This window comes from Anopheles funestus, chromosome 3RL, assembly GCF_943734845.2.
Source record: "Anopheles funestus chromosome 3RL, idAnoFuneDA-416_04, whole genome shotgun sequence".
NCBI classification, from domain to species: Eukaryota; Metazoa; Arthropoda; class Insecta; order Diptera; family Culicidae; genus Anopheles; species Anopheles funestus.
Genome location: NC_064599.1, coordinates 64274764 through 64295559, shown reverse-complemented (window position 1 = coordinate 64295559; position 20796 = coordinate 64274764). Strand labels below are relative to the sequence as shown.

At 42.4% G+C, this 20796-nt stretch overlaps 1 protein-coding gene across 2 annotated transcripts in view; it reads left to right on the top strand.

Moving 5' to 3' along the window:
- The window catches only part of LOC125771645 (LIM/homeobox protein Lhx1), a 36467-nt gene extending 31788 nt beyond the window's left edge, over nt 1–4679 (top strand). Inside the window, exons 5-6 of one of the 2 annotated variants that reach the window (XM_049442468.1) lie at nt 1230–1494; nt 1595–4679. In XM_049442468.1, the coding sequence (XP_049298425.1) occupies nt 1230–1494; nt 1595–1941 (612 nt within the window). In that variant the 3' untranslated portion in view covers nt 1942–4679. Of the gene's footprint in view, nt 1–1229; nt 1495–1577 lie in introns of both variants that reach the window. The other variant, XM_049442469.1, reaches the window with a different exon arrangement.
- The last annotated feature ends 16117 nt before the right edge of the window (nt 4680–20796 follow it).

Genomic DNA, 20796 nt, shown 5'->3' with positions numbered 1-20796 from the left:
AACTATGTTCGAGAACAAATAAGATTTAAATATTTTGTTACACCGCTACTAGGAAATAAAGAGCTATAATATACGGATGACGAATCAATGGATGAATGTCACAGCGACTTTGCCCATGCAAAACGAAAGATTCCTTATCACTTTAATGTCCACACACAGTTACTCTATTTATCGTTTGTTTGGTCAGTATTTGGGCATTTTCCTTTAATATGGTGTTATCGACCTATTATCTGAATCGATAAATAATAATCCACAATAATCCATGCTTTATCAATCTTCAATAATAGGTCATGACACGACCATGATCTCAAGACTATTTAAGGCTAGAATACTTATGAATATGATTGATTCTCTAGAGCTGTAAAGTAGACCTAATGCTTAGCTGTATAATTCTTCGGTTCGAATCTTTGGTAAAAGGCAGTGATCCGATACTTAGTATAAATGATACTGCTCCACTACTTTCCAGAGCGCCACTGTTTATTGAATCTGTCCAGTTCTAATGAATTCTGACGAGATATATCAGACATCTGAAATCAAACTTCTGTGTTCTAGAACAGGAGTACTGCTAATGTATCTGTTAACGATCACCTACGGTTATTACTAAATGAGTGGAGATCGTGAGGAGTTTCCAGATCGCTCGAGTGTGATATATTCCCATAAGGACATGCGCATGTCTCTAATTTATGTTGTCTTCTCATTGTTTTGTGTCAAAACTGTACTTGTAACTAGCTAGAAAGAGAATGTAGAATGTTCTCTCCATCCCACAGCATGGTGAGGACATGGTAAGGACGAGTTTCTACGTAACGACATATTGATACATATTCTCTCCTTAAAAAATGCAATTCCTGCTTTTTATTTTTTAATTCCCAATACATAAGCATACAAAGCATAAGAACACTGAGCAAATGATAGTCACTATTTCTCAACGAGTATGTCTGTGAAAGCCCGCAGTTAAGCTACTTAACATAAATTAAAGCTTAAGCGGCTTCAGTTCAAAAGCTATCCACAGTAACCACATGTACCTTTGAAGATGATTAACGAACAGTATTGAGATGTTTGCTAGCAACATGCCATTAGGTAGCGCAAGATATTTCCCCGCCGTAGCGAAATGCGATCTTAATGCGATTATTATAGGCGCTATACCGTCTTCGGATTCCTTTCGCCGGGTGGCCAACGTTTATCAAATCGAATGCTAATGGGTTTCATCCGCTTTCTTTATCATCCGGCAGGTTTGGTTTCAGAACAAGCGTTCGAAGGAGCGACGGCTGAAGCAGCTGACCAGCATGGGACGGGGTCCATTTTTTGGCGGCGCACGAAAGATGCGCGGCTTCCCGATGAACCTGTCGCCCGGCGGACTGGATGAGCCGGGCTTCCCGTACTTTGCGGCGGACGGTAAATTCGACTTCGGGTACGGTGGGCCACCGTTCCATCCGCACGATGCACCATTCTTCGGTGGACACCCGGGCGCGGGTCCGATGCCTTTCGGCGGTCCCGGTAAGTTGACTTTTCCCACCCCCCGTTTTTCCCTTCGTACGACACTTTTCCGGTTGCAAATAACAGTGCGGTGTTAATGTCAGGCTTTTCACCGATGCAGGAGGACCCATGGATCACCCGATCCCAATGGTAGGCGACTTCGTGGGCGGTATGGCCGGTCCGGATGGTGGCGGAGGTGCGGGCGGTCCGGGCGGTGGTCCCGGCGGCATGCTCGGTCCCGGCGGTCCCGGTGGTCCGGGCGGTTTCATGGGCCAACCGGGTGGACCGGGTGGACCGGGCGGACCCGGCGGTGGTAATCCACAGCAGCAACAGCAAGGACACGGACCGGACGGTGGTGTCGGTGGAATGCTTCCATCCTCCCGGCCCGGTGGCAGCCCGGTAGAGTTCCTGACGTCGGGCAACTTCTCGGAATCGCAAAACATGCAGAACGAGGGCCTGGTGTGGTAAGTGAGGTTGGGGAATAGGAGTGCGCTGCATCACTCCCGTTCCTCCCAGGCTACCAACGCCCTAGCGGCATCTTCTTATCACGGTTGTTATCTTACGGAGCGCGAGCAGGAAGAGTTTTAACTTATTTCAAACGTGGGAGTGCAGTCGGTCGGAATGGAGGTTGCGTTTGTTCGCTTTCTTTTTCAAACCACATCGGTGGCCTAGCTGACCTCGTCGATTCGTTGATTTATTTGTACCACTCGAACGTGTCCAATTTGAAGGCGGAATTGTTTTTCGACCTTCGGCCGTGCCTTTGTTTATGTGCAAACGGCACGCACTTTTTCATCTGGTATGAACTTAAAAACGGCGGTGACAAACGCACTTCACGCAAGTCCCTCTGTGGGTGCGTAATTAGTAACCGATGCGTGCCGATTATGAGTGGCGCCCCAGTTGTGTGGTACTTCTTGTTGCTGAGGTTTTTATGGCCGAAGGGCCCATTCATTGGCGCCATGGTTTCGGTTGTATCGGTGACACAGTAGGGTATTTTTATTTCAACCGCCTAACGCATACATTGGCGCAAGGATCATGTTACGCGTTAGAGGGTAACGAGTTGGCGACTCATAAATTTAGCATTGGAACTCTGGAACTCTCTGGACACGATCGAGCGTTTGTGGAACGAAATTTCAATCCAATGACGTAATCGATCCGTTAGCATCAAACAAAAAGGGAGGAGGGCAAAAAAAGCAAAGAAACGGACATCTTCCTTCAATGCAAGTGGCGGTGGACACTGTACGCCGAGTTGGTACCAAACAAATTTTGTGGACAATAGTGACAATGTGTGAAACCGTTCATTCCTTCAGGAATCAACCAAACAGATCAGTATTAAAATGGCAGCAATCAATCAATAGTACTGCAGCAAAACAGCATTAACCAGCAGAAAAAAAACACAATCGTTACGCACACCCACACACACACCCACATCAGCTCAGTGGAAGAAGTCACATAGTGTCCTCACAAAGTGTACGTAACCCCAAAAGGTGCATCAGGCATCTTTAGGCCCACTCATCGCACACTCGTCACGTTCCTCGTGACGTCAGGCCGACGACGTGACGACGAGCACTGCTCGTAAGATATTTATTTTTAAGGAACTAATAAACGCTTGACGCCCCAAGCACAATAATGGGGGCGCAGATGTTAGCAGATGCAGACAGGGCAGGTTGAAGCAAGCAATTGTTGTTTTCTATTATTAATAGTTTTGTTTCGTGAGTAAGCTATATGGTAAATTAAATTATTCAAGCAGACCATCCTCCCCGGAACGGCGGGGAGATGGTGTCTCCTTCATCGGCAAGAAGCGTGTTTTGTGGGGGGTTTTGTGTTTTAAGTTTTCCGCTGACATGGCATTCGATGGATGGAAAGTAGCTTCCCCATTTCTTCCCATTCATTCATTCGTTCATTCATTCAGAGCCTGTACAATATTATCAATTTCTAGTTAATCGATTTTGTGGGAGGTTTGCGTTTATAGTAGCGATTCGGAGATTCGGATTAAGGGTGAATGTTAGTGCTCCTCCTGACAAGTTAAGTAGCAATGTGAAATCATAAGCGGTGTAAAGATGGTACATTTAGTTTGATGAGAAACGAGCTACGAAAGCTGAAAGCATTTGCTCGAAACCAAACCAGAACTATGTCCAGGGTTTTACCGATTTGCAGATCGAATTCAAGTTCAAGTACCGGAAGGGGCGGTGGGTAGGATGTTTTCTTATTTTTACACAAACCCACCAATCGTTCTGTGTGTGTTTTTTTTTCTTCTGACCGGAGACAACTATCATGAGTGGTGGGGAAAAGAAATCAGTGAAACAGTATCAGTAAAATAGACCAACTGGTCGAAAGGCAGTGTTTTGTGAGTGTAAATAGCGCGAACAGCAGTTAGCAGTAAAGAAGCTGAACGTGATGGCGTGTAAATAGAAACTCTAGCCACACAAAATGGGGCCGAGAAGTAAAAAAAAACATTCAAAAAAAAAACCTTGATAGATTGAAGTATGTTGAGTGGGGGTGAGATAGAGATAAAGCAAAGAATAAAAACAAAACACAAAAAACAAACACACACACGTTAATAGCAAAAAAAAAACAAAGAGGAAACAAACAAATGACCGGCAAAAGTAAAGCATATGAAACTCTCCCATTTTGTGCTTAGCGAGTTGTAAAATTAACAATTTTAGTGAAACAGTGAAAACAAAAAGAAGATGAAAGTAAGCAAAAGTAAAACATATTGTGCGGATTTTGAAAATACAACAACAACAAAAAAAACTGAAAATAACAACAAAAACTGAAACTCAATATATAAAACGTACATATATTCCCGCCGTAAGTAAAATCTGGTGATGGGGTTCATTCGAATGAAAAATGTACACACAGTAAAAAAAAAAGAAACACCATCACAACAATAGAAAACGCAAAAACAAGAAAGAAAAAAAATCACATCAAGAGAAGTTTAGAAAAGAGAAAAACAGGAAAGAGAAAAACGACCCAATTGTGTTATTATTTGTTTAAGGACACCGTACAGTTAGGAAGAAAAAACAGGAAGAGAATAAAGAAAAAAAGGTAAAAGTAGAGAAACAAAACTGAAAAAAAAACAACAACCACAATAGAGACAAAGAGAGAGAGAGGGGAGAAAACATACAAAAAAGAGGACAATTATGTGGAGCGGGATGGAAAAAAGGTGGGGAAGAGAAATAATAAATGAAAATAATAACGACAAATAATACAGTGCCCCCTTTCAGCGGGGGGATGTGTTTTTTTATTTTGCAGTATAGAAAGAAACGCAAAGAAGTAAAAACCGATTTGCTAATTCACTTTCACGTTGTGCACTTGGGGAAGGTAGGTAGAAAGTTCATTAAGATGGTCGTATTTTTTGTTTTGGTTACTTTCATTGTTTTCATTTGTTTTGCAGAGAAATCTCACAAGTGTTGATGGAGTTTTCTGACCAGCTTGTTTTGATTGCTGGTGAGTCTGGATTGATGATTGTTTTGCTTGGTTCAGTCCTTTATTTTTAGGCCAATTAATTCCTAAGCCCTCTTTGCTACAAATATAAAGTTACCATTTAATCGGTAAGTATATGAAAATGGAAATTTAAGACAAAAAGACCCAAAATAAAAACAACAACAGGGATTCCCTATACGGTACAAACAAACAGCAAAGGGGAGTCCCCTGTTTCGGGACAGTTCCATTAGTACAGCGATTAAGTTTAATGCTCGCGCCTTTCACGAATCGCCACGCCACAGTGTGTAGGCATCGCTTTACCTAATTAATGAAGGCTCTGATGACATTCGATTACGGTGCGATGCGGTACCGAAGCCGAAAAAGGGAAACCGGTTCGGCGGGGAAACATATGTCCGAATGTGCGCGTGAAGTAATGTTCCGGAATTCGAATGATCACGTGCGAACAACGAAGCGCAAAAGTGCGGACTCCCCGGTCGTGTGGTTGGATGTCTTCATCCGACCGGGTACGGCCGAAGATCCCTTCATCACCTTTTGTCTGCATGGGTGCACTTTGCATGTCGGGAGTTAATTAGCATAGGTTGCTTCCCGGCCGTACCGAATTCGGGCTTGTCGCTTCGCTTGTAAATTGGCATCGCCCAGCATGGTCGTCAACGGCGGCGTTCTGTTTAACGTTAAGATGTATGAAACGAGAACACGTTACATTATCAATTATGATATGTTTTCCTCACCTTTTTTCTGCATTTGTAAACCCTGGAACGCGGCACATAATGATAGGCCATGGAACCAGGCTAATGGAACTAATCATAATAATAATAATAAATTCGACAACGGTAACAAAACAACACACGGACACGGAACGGATCAAGTCCTTCTAGGTTGCTTCTATCTTTTCCTGTTTTTTTTTTTTGGTTTCGTTTTGTACACAAAATCAACCCTCAGTAAGAAGCAATTTATTCAAACCCTCCGCTTGAGAACTGTCTCTTCCTGGGCTTGTACATCCCTTCGAGAGGGTGACCACCACCACCAACACGAATCCCGTCGTACTAAACTAAAACTAAATCAGCCGCTAATTTTTCCGCAATTTCTGGTAGAATAATCGAATCAGGAAACGGGTAGCAGCATACAGCCCTGCATCACTCCGGGTGCTGCGGATCTCATGCGGAAGATGAAACATTTTTCAAACGATCGTAAAATGCCGGGTTGGGCGCCCTTTTGGGAACGTTTTTGCAAGTGGCACCACGTTCGATGGGCCGATGGGTTTTTCCTTACGCAAAAAAAGGGGAAGCAGGTCAATGGAATTAGGGGAGAAACGGTTTACGGTACGGAATAGCTTATCGTGCGGTACACGAGGGCCTGAAACAGATTTACCATTTTTCCTTCCTGGCAGGGTGGAAGGGACATACAAAAACACACACACAGAGAGTATCTCTCTTCTACACCCATCCATCGTTTCTGCTCCGGTTGTATCGGTTGGTTGCATTTGTGTCGATAAGACCGCAGCATTTCTGTCCCCGGGATGTTCTGGCCAGATTTTTCAGCAGAACAACAACAGTGATTGACAATTTTGAGCAACATGTTCCTTACCGATAGTTGTAGTGGAAAAATGTAAAACTATTTATGCAACAATTTTTCAATAATTGTTGCTAGAAAGCTGTTTTAGAAAGGTTTTACAAATTTTATTAAAAGATACTATACTCTTCATGACAAAGCGATCAATTAAATCATTTTCTCTTGTTTAGTACATCACCTTGGGGTGACGTGATACTGTAACGGCAGTGTCGTTGATTTACCCCAAGACAGAGACGGTACCAAATCCCATTGGTTAGTTAGTTCCCTCGAACTCGAGAAAACATCACAATAAAGTATTTTAAAATATCCCACAGTATCGTTATTTAAAAATAACTCACAGTAAAAAAAATAACTCATAGTATCTTATCCCTTTTATGATATCAATTTGGTCAACATTTGCATACATTTGTTAATTTCTTTATTGACAATTATCCTCTTGTGGGGCGGCCCGGTGGTGCATGTGATAGACGACGCCCGTCCACACGGCAGGACCCGGTATCAAATCCCATCCGGGCCGTCTCCGCGTAGCATGGACTGACTATCCTGCTACGTGGTAAAATAAGTCTTGATACGGTCAGGCCATTCTAACCGAGCAAAAAAATAAAAATAAAAAAAATTACTCTCTTGATGATATTTTTTTAAATTATAATTATTTAAAATTATTTTTTTTTGTTTTAACCGTCTTTTTCTTAAATTGATTGTTGTTGTTTAATGTACTTATCAAGTTTAATATGTTCTCTCGAAGATAAAAACAGAAACAAAAGTTCTCCCTGTCGCTAACGGAAATTATGTCCTTTTTAGGAACCGCTGTCCGCGCTCAAAAAAGGTCCCTAGCTTAGGAGAATAGTAGCAGGAGAGCGGACTTAGCCGCTCTCAACGTAAAGATAAGCTAGGAGACTAAGCTTACCTCTCTCGCATCGCTTCACCGTGAAGCGATGAGTGAGAGGGAAGTTAAGCGTCTCTGTCTGTCTCGCTTGCTCCTGCAGGCGCAGACAGATAATGCAAGGACAATGCGGGGATCGGCGCGAAAAATCCTCCCCAAAATTATTACATTTATTAGGCAAATAAGGAAATAATAGTTGAAATAGTTGATTACAGGAAATTAGAGGAATTAGATAAATTTACATAGTTACAGGAATTAATAATATGAATAAGGAGTAGGGCGAAAGGATAAAGGGTGAATAAAGGGTTGAGAAACGCGAGGAAAACACGGTTATGCGTCGCCGTCAAGGAAATGTATCGCTTATGTATCGCTAAGGCAGCATGTACGATAAAAGGGGGCTACGGGGAGGTAGCCCTAAATAAATAAGCTTTCTCACAACCGGAACAAAAAGCCTTTTTATTTCGGTTGGCCGCGGATAAATTAGTTTAGTTTCTACCTTCTCTCACCCTCGGTCGGAGTTTGATACTCCGGTCCGAGAGCTCAACACGGGTTTATCGCCCTGCTGTGCTGGGAACACTCCCTGTCGACCTTTTTTCCATTACGTACTGTAGTAACAAGTCAAGCACATGTTTTGCTCAACCCCTGCTGAACTGTACGCGCGCACCATCACCCTTGCGTGTAGCCTACTTCGATTGCTGCTGTTGACGTCGGTAAAAAGTTATCCACGCATCGGTTACTACGAATCTCCCTCTGATCCCGAGCCACACACAAAACTCTCGACGAATCCCACTCCATCATCCCTACCTTGTCTGGTGCGCGATGACGCGTAGGGAAAAATGGTCCCATTTTTCCCACCGAGGGTTACGAGGGGATGGAATTTAGGAAGGAAAAAAAAACGATTAAAGCAGTTGCAGCTTCAGCAAACGATTCTGCCACTTGTCGATGGGTGTACATGTACAAACGGGTGTGGTGTACGCACCGATAAGGGGTTTATCACAGGGTTTGCAGGACACCGGTAGGACACGCGCATCTTGTATCGCGTATCAATCATTCACCCGCACCCGCGGTCCGTAGCGGTCGAGATTGCCCCAGGAGTGTATGTTTGTTTAGTGTCGTTTAAATGATGACAGATGCGTCGTATTTGAATGTTATCTGTGCGCCAAAGGCTAAATCCCTTTCGAAGCTCAAAGGAAGGACTCCCCCGGGGGTTTGCCAGGATGCATTGGACCGTCGTCGAGCGATCAGTCGAGGCTGGAAAGATTCCTTCGGGAGTTGTGCACAATGTGAACGGCAAGGGAACAGGAACACAAATGTTGCCTGCCTTTTTTATGGCATTCTTGTGAATCTGGTCGTGAATAGTGCTTCGTTTTTACTACCACCTCCCTATCATGTTCTTCTTCTTTGACAAATAAATTCCGTTCTCCGCTTTTTGTCTAACCCTGAAGAGGACGGTTCTACCATATTCCGCGTGCCTTCGTTTAGACACGCAAGAGACAAAAGTGTCAGTACAAATTTTGCAGTCACACTTCAATCGCTCCGGATGGTTGGTCTGTCCCTATTTCTTAGCTAACACGAGCTCGAGCACGATTCAGCAAGGAACTCTTCATTACTCTTCTCACTTGATACGCATCGTAACACGGTTAATTACCCTGCAAAACTATGCGCATTTATGTCGAACACGAACAGAACTGATGATGATCGTTATTAATAAAGAATACGGACTGTACCGGGAAGTGCCCGAGAGAGTTGCCAAGACGGCCAAACATGGTGACGATAAAGGTTTGCTTTAAGTGTTGTTACTGTTAATGAAAGAGATAGTAAAAGCGAATGATCGTAAAAATTATGGTGAGCTTTTTTTTCCTCTTTTTTTTGCTATAAAACGTGCTTTATGATGATGGAAGACATTTCGCTTTCGTAGCTCTCGTAGCTTCGAAGGTTATGTGAAATTATTTTATAATAATTAAATTTGCATTTTAAAGCAAATAGGCTAATATGCCTTTCGTAATATGCATATATACTTTTATTTATTGATACCGTGAGAACGGACTTGAAGTCCAAATGTGATGTCAATTAGCTTTCAAATGTTGAGCGAAACATCATAATACAAGTGTTGCAAATGGATGCAAATGGACGCTGATTTGTGCTAATGATAGTTCAGCAACAATCGTATCATATAATAAAACCGGTTGTCATCGGCACTGCTTGCCGGCGAGCATTGGCGCCCACTGCTCGAAACGAAACTTACCAGCATGGTTTGGCTTTTTGGTGGCCATAAAGAAGTTTGTTCTACGGCTGATAGTGGCCGTATTGCAGCCAGTGTATGGCAGGTTTCCCTCTTGCTCGACTGTGACCTGTTGCATTGCAGAAGTTACTTTGCGAATTACAGCTTTTACACCCTTGTCTAATAACCGTTTTTCAAACTCAAAAGTTTACCATTCGATTCGATTAAATGGGAAAGAAAATATTGAACTGTATGTGGGACTGTGTTTTTGCAGGTTAAAATAAATGATGATGAGGACATTAAGAACTGGTTTACATATGAAATTAAAATGGGAATCCGAAATGGTAACGGGCAGAATGTTTTTGAAGAAATCTCATCGATTTTCCTATAGAGTACAGTAGCTACTAAAAATAGGTACTTAATTAGTATTTTTCTACTTATGCAATCTAAAAGATTCTTATCGAACAAACAAGATTTGTGTCGATTCCAAATGAAACGGAACATCAAACAACATCGTTAACTGTGGCCACCAAGTGAATGTATGTGCAGTCATCGAGGACACCAATGGTTCCGAACCGAACGTCCTGTCTAAACAACTTTGATGACAATCAAAACAGTATATTTAAAGGTTTGTTCAATGTTGGTTTTAACTGGCCGCTTTGTTCGGAACCCTCCCCCAAAAACCCCCAACACCGTATCCGGAGACCGTAAGCGGTCGTCTAAAGCAAAGTGAAGGTGTTGATTGCGTGCTAACAACGTGTACCTGAGTCTCGGGTCTGGATGTCACGAAACATCCGTGTCCGTTGTATCTTTCGTGCAGTAACTAAGGTTTTGTACCGTGTGTAAGACCCATCGGCACCCTACATTGTATCGATGATGAGTTGTTTGAGGTTTTCTTTTCACACTCCCCGGAACCCCGATTGTCCCATCGATGGCGTGCCAGAGGTACATCATTCATGGACTACTTGGTGGACTACAATTGGCCGTGCATACAACGGCAAGCGTTCGATGTCCTTCTTCCGTCTGCAGTACTGCCCTCCGCCTTCGATGGCTAATTCACACGATGGACTTTCCACAAACTTGTCCAGTACGCTATACCAGTACAGAGTTTCCCCTTGTTGCCCATACGTTTTGTGGAGTTTGTCGATTGCAGCGCCATGAAATGTTTTGAAGAAAACAGAAATAGGAAAAACTGCAGACAAAAATCAATCATTTTCTTCTGCCGTGAATTCCACCCTCCCCCGGGGGGTTATTCTCCCTGTTTTGTGGACGTTATGTGAGATGGCAGATGGCGTTGGCGTTGCCGTGAAAAGTGCGTATGTTGTGCTGTCTGCGGTCTGTGGCCTCAATAAATGCAAGAAAACGTATCGAATTCAGGGACCACACAGAGAGAGGGCCGGGGGAGAGCGAGTGACGCATCGAAAGACCAGAAGCTCATCGATGTGCACAATGATGATCGACGCCGCATTTCCTCCGGGCGTACCGGCAGCGTGCCTCATTTCTCATTCATTCATTCTCCGCGCACAAGACCAAGAATGCTACAGCGCAAAAGGAAGTGGCAATGGCACCTGCCAAACAGGATAGCCGGACAGAATGACTGATAGGCGGATGGGCTTGGGCTTCGAATGCGCACAGGAGCACACACTCACACTGAGCGACACAATAGTGGCACAATCGAAGGGAGTGTACTCGGTCTTTCGGCTTCCATACGATTTAAAGCTATTGTTAAGGATGGCTGTGAAGAAGATTAATTTCTTTCGTAGTGAGAGAAGCTACGGGTTTTGTTGTGTAAGGAGATTGAGAAGCGATTTTTCCTACTATTTACATAGAATGTGGTATGTAACAATGTAGAACGTTCAATATTTGCCTTTGAAATGAATTGATTTTTTAAATTTAAAATGTATCTACAGTGCAACGTCTTTTATGCTTGCGCGCTGTTTTGAATTGACAGCTGTCAAGTGTGATTTGATGACAGATGCAGATTAGTAGCGTTTTGAACTCTAGTGCTAAAATAGCCGTTAGAAATAGCACAAACAATTATCATGCATACAGAAGGGGACATTTACAGCAAAATTTAAACATTTGTAAAACGTTTTCAAACGTTGCTTTAAACACTCGTACAAAGTGCTCATGTTTTAGCGATCGCTGTGCAACCCTCAAACACTAAAACGGTAGCAACAATAGTATGACAGACATGACAGAGTTTGTGGCCGGGACCCGCAGCATGGCCCGCAAAAGGCTTCGACCACCACCTAGCAAAACCGATAAAACAACCCGGTAGCACACCGCAACAGCAATTCCGGCCCAACCAAGATATTGACCACCCCGGGTGTATATGCTCACGGTAAGGTTGATACCGTCACGTCCGGAACATCACTGCCACCGTTATCCATCCGACGTACATCATCGAACACACATACACGAAAGCAATGCGGATGGGCTAAACCACAACCGAGGGACGGCCACACATATGTCGCATCACTGTGTCGTGGTTCGTGGTACGGTATAGCGGTTCTTGCCCACACCGTAAACAGCGTAAACCCAACAATACCGACGGTGCTCACCTGCATGTCAAACCAACGTTAGCCCTGATGGGCTTTATCCGTTTGCGCCGCCGTCCTTCTCATGGGGTGGGGATTTTCTTTTTTTCTTCCTTCTTTTTTTTTGTTGTCCACCAATTCGGTGCGGTACTTGGTTTTGTTATTCACATGCTTTCCACCATCGACACAAAAACTGTCTTCGAAAGTAAAACCCGGCTGTCTAGAACAGAAACTACACGCTTGCACGTACGTGGATATTCCGCGAAGTTGGAAGGGTTCTTCGTTGTTTGGGTGCGTTTCCGGAATTGTTTCCCGAATGACACCGACGACAAGTTAATTGTGTGCAATTAGTTTCTTGCTTTCTTCCAACCGTTGCTCCCATTATGTCCTCCACCGGCGTAGGGTTTTTGGGATGAAAAAAAGGCTTTCCCATTTAAGCCTTGCCGCAGGCTCGGAATTTGAACCTAAAAAAAAAAAGGGATCGGGGGAAGTAAAAACAAACTCAATCGGTTTGGGCACAAACAAAACACACTGCACACCGTTTTGTCTTGCTGCGATCTATCGATACGGGCACACGGGGAAACCGTCTATGATTGATAAGTAATTATTGTTGATTGATAGGTGCTTACGAGGTGCATTCAGACACTTTTGCTTCATGCTATTTTGTTATGCGTTTGATCATGCAATGCACACGCACATGCACATGATGGACACTGTACGATTAGGGCGGGTGTGCTTTGTAATCGATGGCGGTGTGGCAGGATTAGACGGGATTTTTATAATTGTCCTGTGCTATCACGTTAAAGGTCAGAAATAAGTGCGCGGGGGATGAAAAGCCAGAACGGTGTGTAGTCACACACAATTTTGTTTTTAGTTTGGTCCACAAATTGTAATATTTGCTTCATGTGCTTCACTTTTATAATGTGAATAAATTGTGGATAAAATTGGAATGATTCTACATAGTTGCATTGGATTCTTCATCAACTGATGTTTGCTGATAACTATGTTTTTTTTATTCTCTCCAAACAAACCTTTCCCAGAGATTCGCTGAGATGAGATTTTTCTGGAGGGAAAACATTCAAATCGTTGCAGGGCAAATTAACGAGAGTATGATTGAATGAATGTTTAAGGACATCTTCTTCTTCTTCTTTTCTGGCCTGCTCACGGTCGAGCACGTCGCGTAGACTTGACCTGGTTTGGCCAATCCGTTTCCAGGAAACTCGGTCCACGGCTGCAGTCCTCCATCCACGGCTGCATTTGATCTCCGACAGGTTTGACATACTCCTGTACTCCTTTTCATAGAGTTCTAACTTGAAGATCTGGAAGTTGCTCCGCCAGCAACAGACATGATCCAAGAATATCTCTACATATTCCGGGAACAAGAACTCATTAGAGCGTTGCACTTTTCCTTCTCTAGGAGCAACTTGGTGAAATAACACTGGCAATAACTGCCGCTACTACAGGATTTCTACCGTTTTCGTAATGTTTGTCAGTTATGACCCTCAGATGTTTTTTCATTCAAGATTTTTTTTCCAAATCGTGTTATAACTATCCTGGGTTCCGTGAGACTTTACTGTTTAAAATCTTCATGAGATTTACCAAACGATTTCCAGTTACAGATGGGGATGTAGACTTATATCTTAGCGAAGACATCCTGGCGCCATTCTGTGGCTATTTAGTTAGAATATTGTACAAGTGCTGCATGTGGTAGTGACACTAATCATCTACAAGACACGACCGTAAAATCCCATCCGGGCCGTTTCGCCATACGGAGGACTAATTATCCAGCTACGAATGAATAAAGTCGAGGAAAACCAGAATTATCAGTAAAAAACCTCTCTTGAGATTTAAGTCTGATATATATAGATCCTGGCGTCAATTCTTTCGACTACTTGTTGTCCAATAATCTATCTATATCACCAATTATACCAATGTCGACCTAATGCTATACCAATGCGACCTAAGGATAGATTGATGGCAGGCGTTCATACTTTTTGATCGTTGATTCTGTGACTGTAATCTTAGAAACTTCTCATACATACAATTCCTTATGATACATCCAACGATTGATCCTTGTGGGACTCCTTCAGACATTTTTTTGCCCATTTCGTGTAGTATTATTTACAATGCAATACAAGTACAATAGCAAACGAATACGCTGCTACCTGGTCGACATGTATAAAACGTATCAAATAAGTATTTCCTAGAATGGTTTACCGTTTACGTTTACAATCAAACCCTCAACACCAAATGCAGTTTTGCTTGCGTTCTACCCACAATACACACACACGCACCACAGCATAGGAGGCGTAAGTACTGGGATAGCTACTTTTCGCTGACGCACGTGAATTTCCGATGCCGAAACCGATCCGGAACCAATCGATGGCAGCAGCCACAGCAACAGCAATCGAGTGCGGCTGGCAGAGCGAATCGATTCCCGATGACCATCCGTAAAAATTCACGAATTCCTAGCCCGTTCCGGTTTGAGTGAGGGAAACACTACGCAATCCACCTACGACGACCGCCAGGCAGAAACCGTCAGCAGACTGTAGGAACATGAGCGTGTAATGTGGTCGTAGCCAGCCATTCTCATTCCAGTTTTGTTGGATCCTTGTCGTTTGTTGGGTGGAAAAGTGGAAGCGATGAAGGAGGACAAGGAGATCCTTCCAAAACGTTCAAGTTGGTCAGTCACACGCCTGAAGAGTGTAGCGGAGTGATGGGAAGTGAAAGCGAGACGATCATCAGAACCCTCGAAAATCGGAAAAGCATTTTCCGTTTTTCACGCCTTTCGAACGCCCGGTCAGATGGGCAAGGTCAGTGCTCAAGGTGTGTAGAGGGGAAAGGTGCGCGAGTGTGTTAATTTGAATTTATTTGTAAACACACCACACCATCGTAAGCCATTCCAATTCGGACCCGATTCGGAGGTATTCGGATGGGAGCTCGCAGTTTTGTTTGGCAAAGAAACGGCTGGTGTTTAATAAACTTGGCCCGGAACGAATCGACCCACCCGAAGGCCGGACCGTACTACCAATCGGGGGTTGCGAAACATTGTCTATGTACCCCGTACGTACGGGGGTTTGAGTTCATCAGGGCTCATCTCGTCTGAAGACGATCTGTTGCTTGTGCTGCTGCTGCTGCTGCGGGATGTGAATGAAGCTTGAAGGATGTCGAATACGAATTCGTTTCAATTCAATCGGGAGCGAGAAAATTAAACAATAAGCTGAGAAGGAAAACAGCGAACCACTGCGAACGACCGTCATTGAAGGCAGGTCTCCACGGTGATGGTGGAATCCAAAACGGCTGTACACATCATCATTTCGGGCCATCGGGTTTTTACTGCCCCCCAACACAGTGAGGTAAGCGATTGATCTTGTTTTTTTCGCCTTGTCTTCATGTTCATTTTGTTACTTTTTTACGACTTTTCCTTCCTTCCGAGATTAACAGTCGGAAAAATGTCCATCAGTAGCGATGTGCATTCCTCCAGGGTTGATTTTTTTTTTTGCTTTGCGCGAGTTCATTTTCGTTCCCCAGCCACAGCCACGTATTCCGATATTTGACAGGTGACAGATTGTTTTCGCTCATGCGGCTCACTCGCTTCTCCCGGATTGTTTGGGTGGAGGGGAGCGAGGGCAAAAGGGCACGTCTCGGCTGTGTACACGTGTCATCTTTGACTTGTCACTAGTGCTCCATTCCCGTTTCCCGAACCTGATGAAGTAATCATGGGAAATGAGAAATAGTGTACAGATGGTTGTATAGGTTTTAGTTTTTCCAACAACCACGGGCGTACCCGGTGTACCGTGGGATAGCAAGAAGCTGCCATTGATGTACTTCGGTGCGGTGTAAATTGGTATGTCAGTTAGCAGTCGCTTGTAACAAAGTATCATTAAACTCTCAAACTAGTAGAGTTCCGAACATACAGAAGACTTTGTAACGAAACGTGAAGAAAAACGAGAAGACTCAAGGGAATGAAACAAATAATTTGAGGTAACGGAAAAGGAGTATTTTATACTAATCCAAATAAAATGTATCAATACAACAAGATGTACTAAAAAAAACTTATATATGTTTACATGATAATGTAAATTCATAAACATTTCTTGAGAAGGCTTCATATGAAAAGGTAAACTCGTTAGTTGATATCGTAAACGTGCCATTTGACATAGAGGGGCATGTACGTTTTAATGTAAATGTAAATTTAATGTAAATATAATGTACGTTTTAATTAACAAATAGCATTAAATTTTTTAAAAAGAAAATACACTTAATCTCACGAATGAAAATATGTTTTTGGGAATCAAATTTTCCTTTGCGCGTCACTGTTATTCCCATTTTTTGAAAATATTTCATTTCAAAATAATACTTTTCATCAAATTCCTGTATGCGTTTATACCTGCAGGTTTTAGAATGCCCAGTCATATGGTCACTTTACACTAAAAAGTGCTTTTCCTTCTTGTTATCTGGAGCGGCTACGATATTTAACTTTTCATATGAAGCTTTTACAAGAAATGTGGATGACATTACGATATCATCTGAGAAACGATGTGTAAAACACATTTTGTAAAACATTAAAAAAAAAAATGTGTCATGCTTAAACAAAATGCTTTAAAACAGCAAAAAGGATGTTTACTCTCTTCCTTATATTCAAACCTTAAACCGAAATCTAATAAAATATGCTTAAAAAAATACCAGGCAGTTTGTAATGATTATGGTCATAAAATTGTGACAACCAATCGTAAAGTGTTTGCATACGAACGTACGGAACATGTAGGAAAAAATCTCATCACCCAACAATTGTCATCATCCCGAAATTCCCTTCAGAGAGTTCTTCAGCTGAAGTAGCTCAAACCAAACACCGAACCATGTTTGCAGAGGTGTCAATAAAAATAGGCACATAACAACAACAACAAAAAAAGCGTCCGAAAAGGGTCCACCAAGCGGCAGTTATCCCCTGCTGACCGCGCGACAACATCAACCGAAGCTGGATAGAAAAGTCAATCCCGTTGGGATGATGTGATCGGTAATCATAATTGCTAATGCTCTTATAACCATACCGGCTGTTTATGAGGCCACCGAAAACCACTCGGTGCGACATGTTTTTTTTTTTGCGTGTGCCCTCTACATTACCCTAGGGGCCTTTTCTGCTCCTGCGGAGACAACCCGCGCACTGTGTGATGGAAAATTTTGCTTGCCAAAGGGAACAGTGAGCAGGACATTCGGGATTATTTTTTGGTGCGTTTGAAAGTTGTTTGATGTAAAATAAAAAAAATGTATAAAATCGAATGTCCTGTGCGGACATTGGATCGCTAAATGTGGTTCGTTTTAAAGGGCAGCCCAAAATACACTTTTGTTTTACTTTATTTAAATATTCGAAAAAAAAATCGATTTAAAGTATGTTTGTCACTGTTTCTGTTCAATTCTTCAAGAGACTCAAGTGCTGTTACACTTCAAGAGTACAATCCACTTCACCAAACCGAACGGGGTGATGGTGTGTCCCATATGTTTGGGCCAAAGTATCTGCGAACATTGCGAACATTGCACTGTGCGGGGTGCGTCCGTTTACGATTTCGTCCTCAAATTTGTCATCCACTTGCTGGCACTTGTCCCTCCGCTCGAGTAAAACACCCTCGACAAGAAAGGATGCACACCAGGACCCGCCGTCCCCCGCCGTGGCAGCTTTACCAGCAGGAACAACTCAGCATGCACCGAGGTGGCCTGTTGTTGCGACGAGTTCTCACCCGCCGGATAATCGTAGAATAACGAATTTCGAAAAGGGAAGAAAAAGATTAACGGACAATGGTAAACTTGTAACAGTTTTATAATTTCCCTCTGCTTAGCCGAAGGGATTCGGAATTGCCCTCCGTGGCATCGCCCATCCGCGACATCGGTGACGACAGATGGTGTTGCAAATTAAGAGGGAAAATTTCCGGTCCTTGCCAAATGTTGCAACCGTGCCTCGTGGGAGGCATCACTGTAAAGGCGTTACCCGAAGGGTTTGTGTCTTTTCCTGCGCATGCAGCCAGCACCGCATACAAGTTACCCTCCCCGCGGGCGCTGCGTACCGGAATCGAAAGTGGAACAATTTGATTTTTGGCTTTGGTATGAATAAATATATCTTCGCGTGTACCTTCAGATAGGGTACAAGGATACCCACCCCATCCCCATTCTTGTGTATTTGCTACGAAAACAACAATAAAACAATGGGTGGATATATATTTATGATAATGTTATCACCGCTCTACCACGGTTGGTTTGACTTTTTGATAGTGTGGACAGTTGACAGTCACTGATTTGGGGGAATTTGATTACAAAACAATATACAAATCGTTTTCTTTTCTTGCGGATGAGATTGCAGGTAAATGACATTTTTGCTAGATTCGGTGTTTTATGGAAGGGAAATATACACTCAGAAAGCTCGTAAAATGGGCGTCTTTTTTAAAAGAAAAAAATTCTCTTATATTTGATGGCAAGCGTTTTATTTTGAAGGTATACTAAGTTCAAAGTAAGTAAAAAAGTAAGTTAGGAAATTATGAAAAACATAGAAAAAATGATGTAATTTTGATCAACTTAACAAAAGCAAATTTATTCAGTCAGGAATGGTTAGAAATATTTGGTTTATGTACTGTTGAGATCATAATGGAAAAAGTATAATAAAATATGGAGGGCGTTATAGTTTAACCTGATTCAATGTGCTACGATTGCCACACTTCTTAAGAACAAAGTACCAAATAAATAAAAAAAACTGTATTTTAGTTTGGTTTTGAAGAGGAAAATTGTGAAATTTATATATTAGTTTATAAAAAATGTCTCTAAAATTCACAATAAATTGGAAAATATATTTAAAAGATACAGTTTATTTCATTTACATTCCACGTAGTTACATTCCAATTACCCATATCAAATTCTAAATTGAATTCTTTATTAGTCCTTTGATTTTAAAATAAATAGACGAAATACACAATAAAACCAAATTTCATACACATTCCACATATTAAGTAAACCTAAGAAATTAAACATCTTCAATCACTAATTGATCGGTGACGGCTAATAAATTGATTTTAATCCCAAAGGAATGAGTTGTTTGTCGGCGCAGAGAGTGAGTGACATAAAATGAACACGATTAATCAAAAGATTAGTATAGGAATTGGTCAGAGCAGATCCACATGAAAAAAGGCTCAAAAGTTAAAAATATTACGAACAGATTATAAAAACAAAAATAAATGTTTTTTTTTTATCATCAGAACCCTCCACAAAACAAAGCAAAACTTAAAACAATCGATCGTTTACCAATTATGTACGTTCACACATAAAGCGATAAAAATCTGCCACATTTAACCTCAATCATTCTAAACCATTCGATAACTCAATTAAGTCAAAATTGGCTTAAACTACCCAAAAACGCGCGAAGCTAATGTGTTAAACCATTACCAATTTCGTTTGGACCCTCGAAAACACAAAAAAAAAAAACATAATTCAGTTAGGAAATACGGAACGGTTTCCTGCCCATTCCTCTGTCTGTTTAGGAAATCTGGCAAGTGTCGTCTATTCATTAGAACCACCGCCAACCAACCGTCATCGTTTCCGCCAACTAGCGACTTATACGACTTTCCTAGGCCGGTTTTCGATGCAGCTCCATGACGAAACGGTTAACTGGCCGCGTAACAAGCCGCGTACCCGTTGGGCCCGACGTACTGTTCCGGGGTCAATCAAGTGCTGGAGATGATTTGGGTAAAAGTACGACAAAATCATTCAACTATTGCCATTGAGGAACTAGATCGGCGGCACTAGTATAAATGCTGTAAGTGGAACATGATATGATAACAATGAAAAACACGCAGCCACGTGGCACCGGTTCCTGGTATTCCCGTTCCCGCCCGGTGTCCGGAGGTGTCCTCGCGCGTGCCACGTGCCGTACCGACGGACACGTGCAAGAATTATCAAACAAACGCCCCGAGATTGGGTGCATAAATATAGTTATTTGCTCGGAAACTTTTAGACCATCTATTGAGGGCTGTATTCCGGGTACCGAGATTAGTGACGTTTGCCGACGTTTGGCGATTTTTTTTTGTCTACTCTCTCTCCCTCTCTGTAGATTCCATGTCAGTCAGAAACAGAAGCAAAAGTTGTAGCTCAACTGGAACGATGGTGGAATGAAGCTTATCAGCAGCAGCAGCAGAAGAAATGGAGAAGTGGTGGCGTGTTCCGATACCGAACACCGGAAGATCAAAGTGATGTTTATGTAGCAAATGATAGAACTGTAACAGGATTTGACGCAAATGGGGACAGCAGGAACAGTGAAGTTACGAGTTGGCATATCTGCTCATGAATCTGTCATCCACTCCGTGAAATCCGCGAAAGTTCTTACACAGATTTATCTTTTCTTACGCAGAGAATTCCCTTCTTTAACAAAAGAATAATAGATTTTTATACTATGTTTTACAATATTTTTGAATTCTCATAATGGGTTTGCATTTGAGGTTCAATCGTAATTAAAACCCACGCAAAAGGAATGCAAATTTAATAATTTATGTCATACCGATTAAAAAATTGCATCGGAAAAAATGGACCTATGCATAATTCAAAACAATGTTGATTAATAATAAATCAACGCGGAATGCCATTCGGAATTTGCCATTATTTTAGCCCCAAACCATTTGACTGTAGCTTTG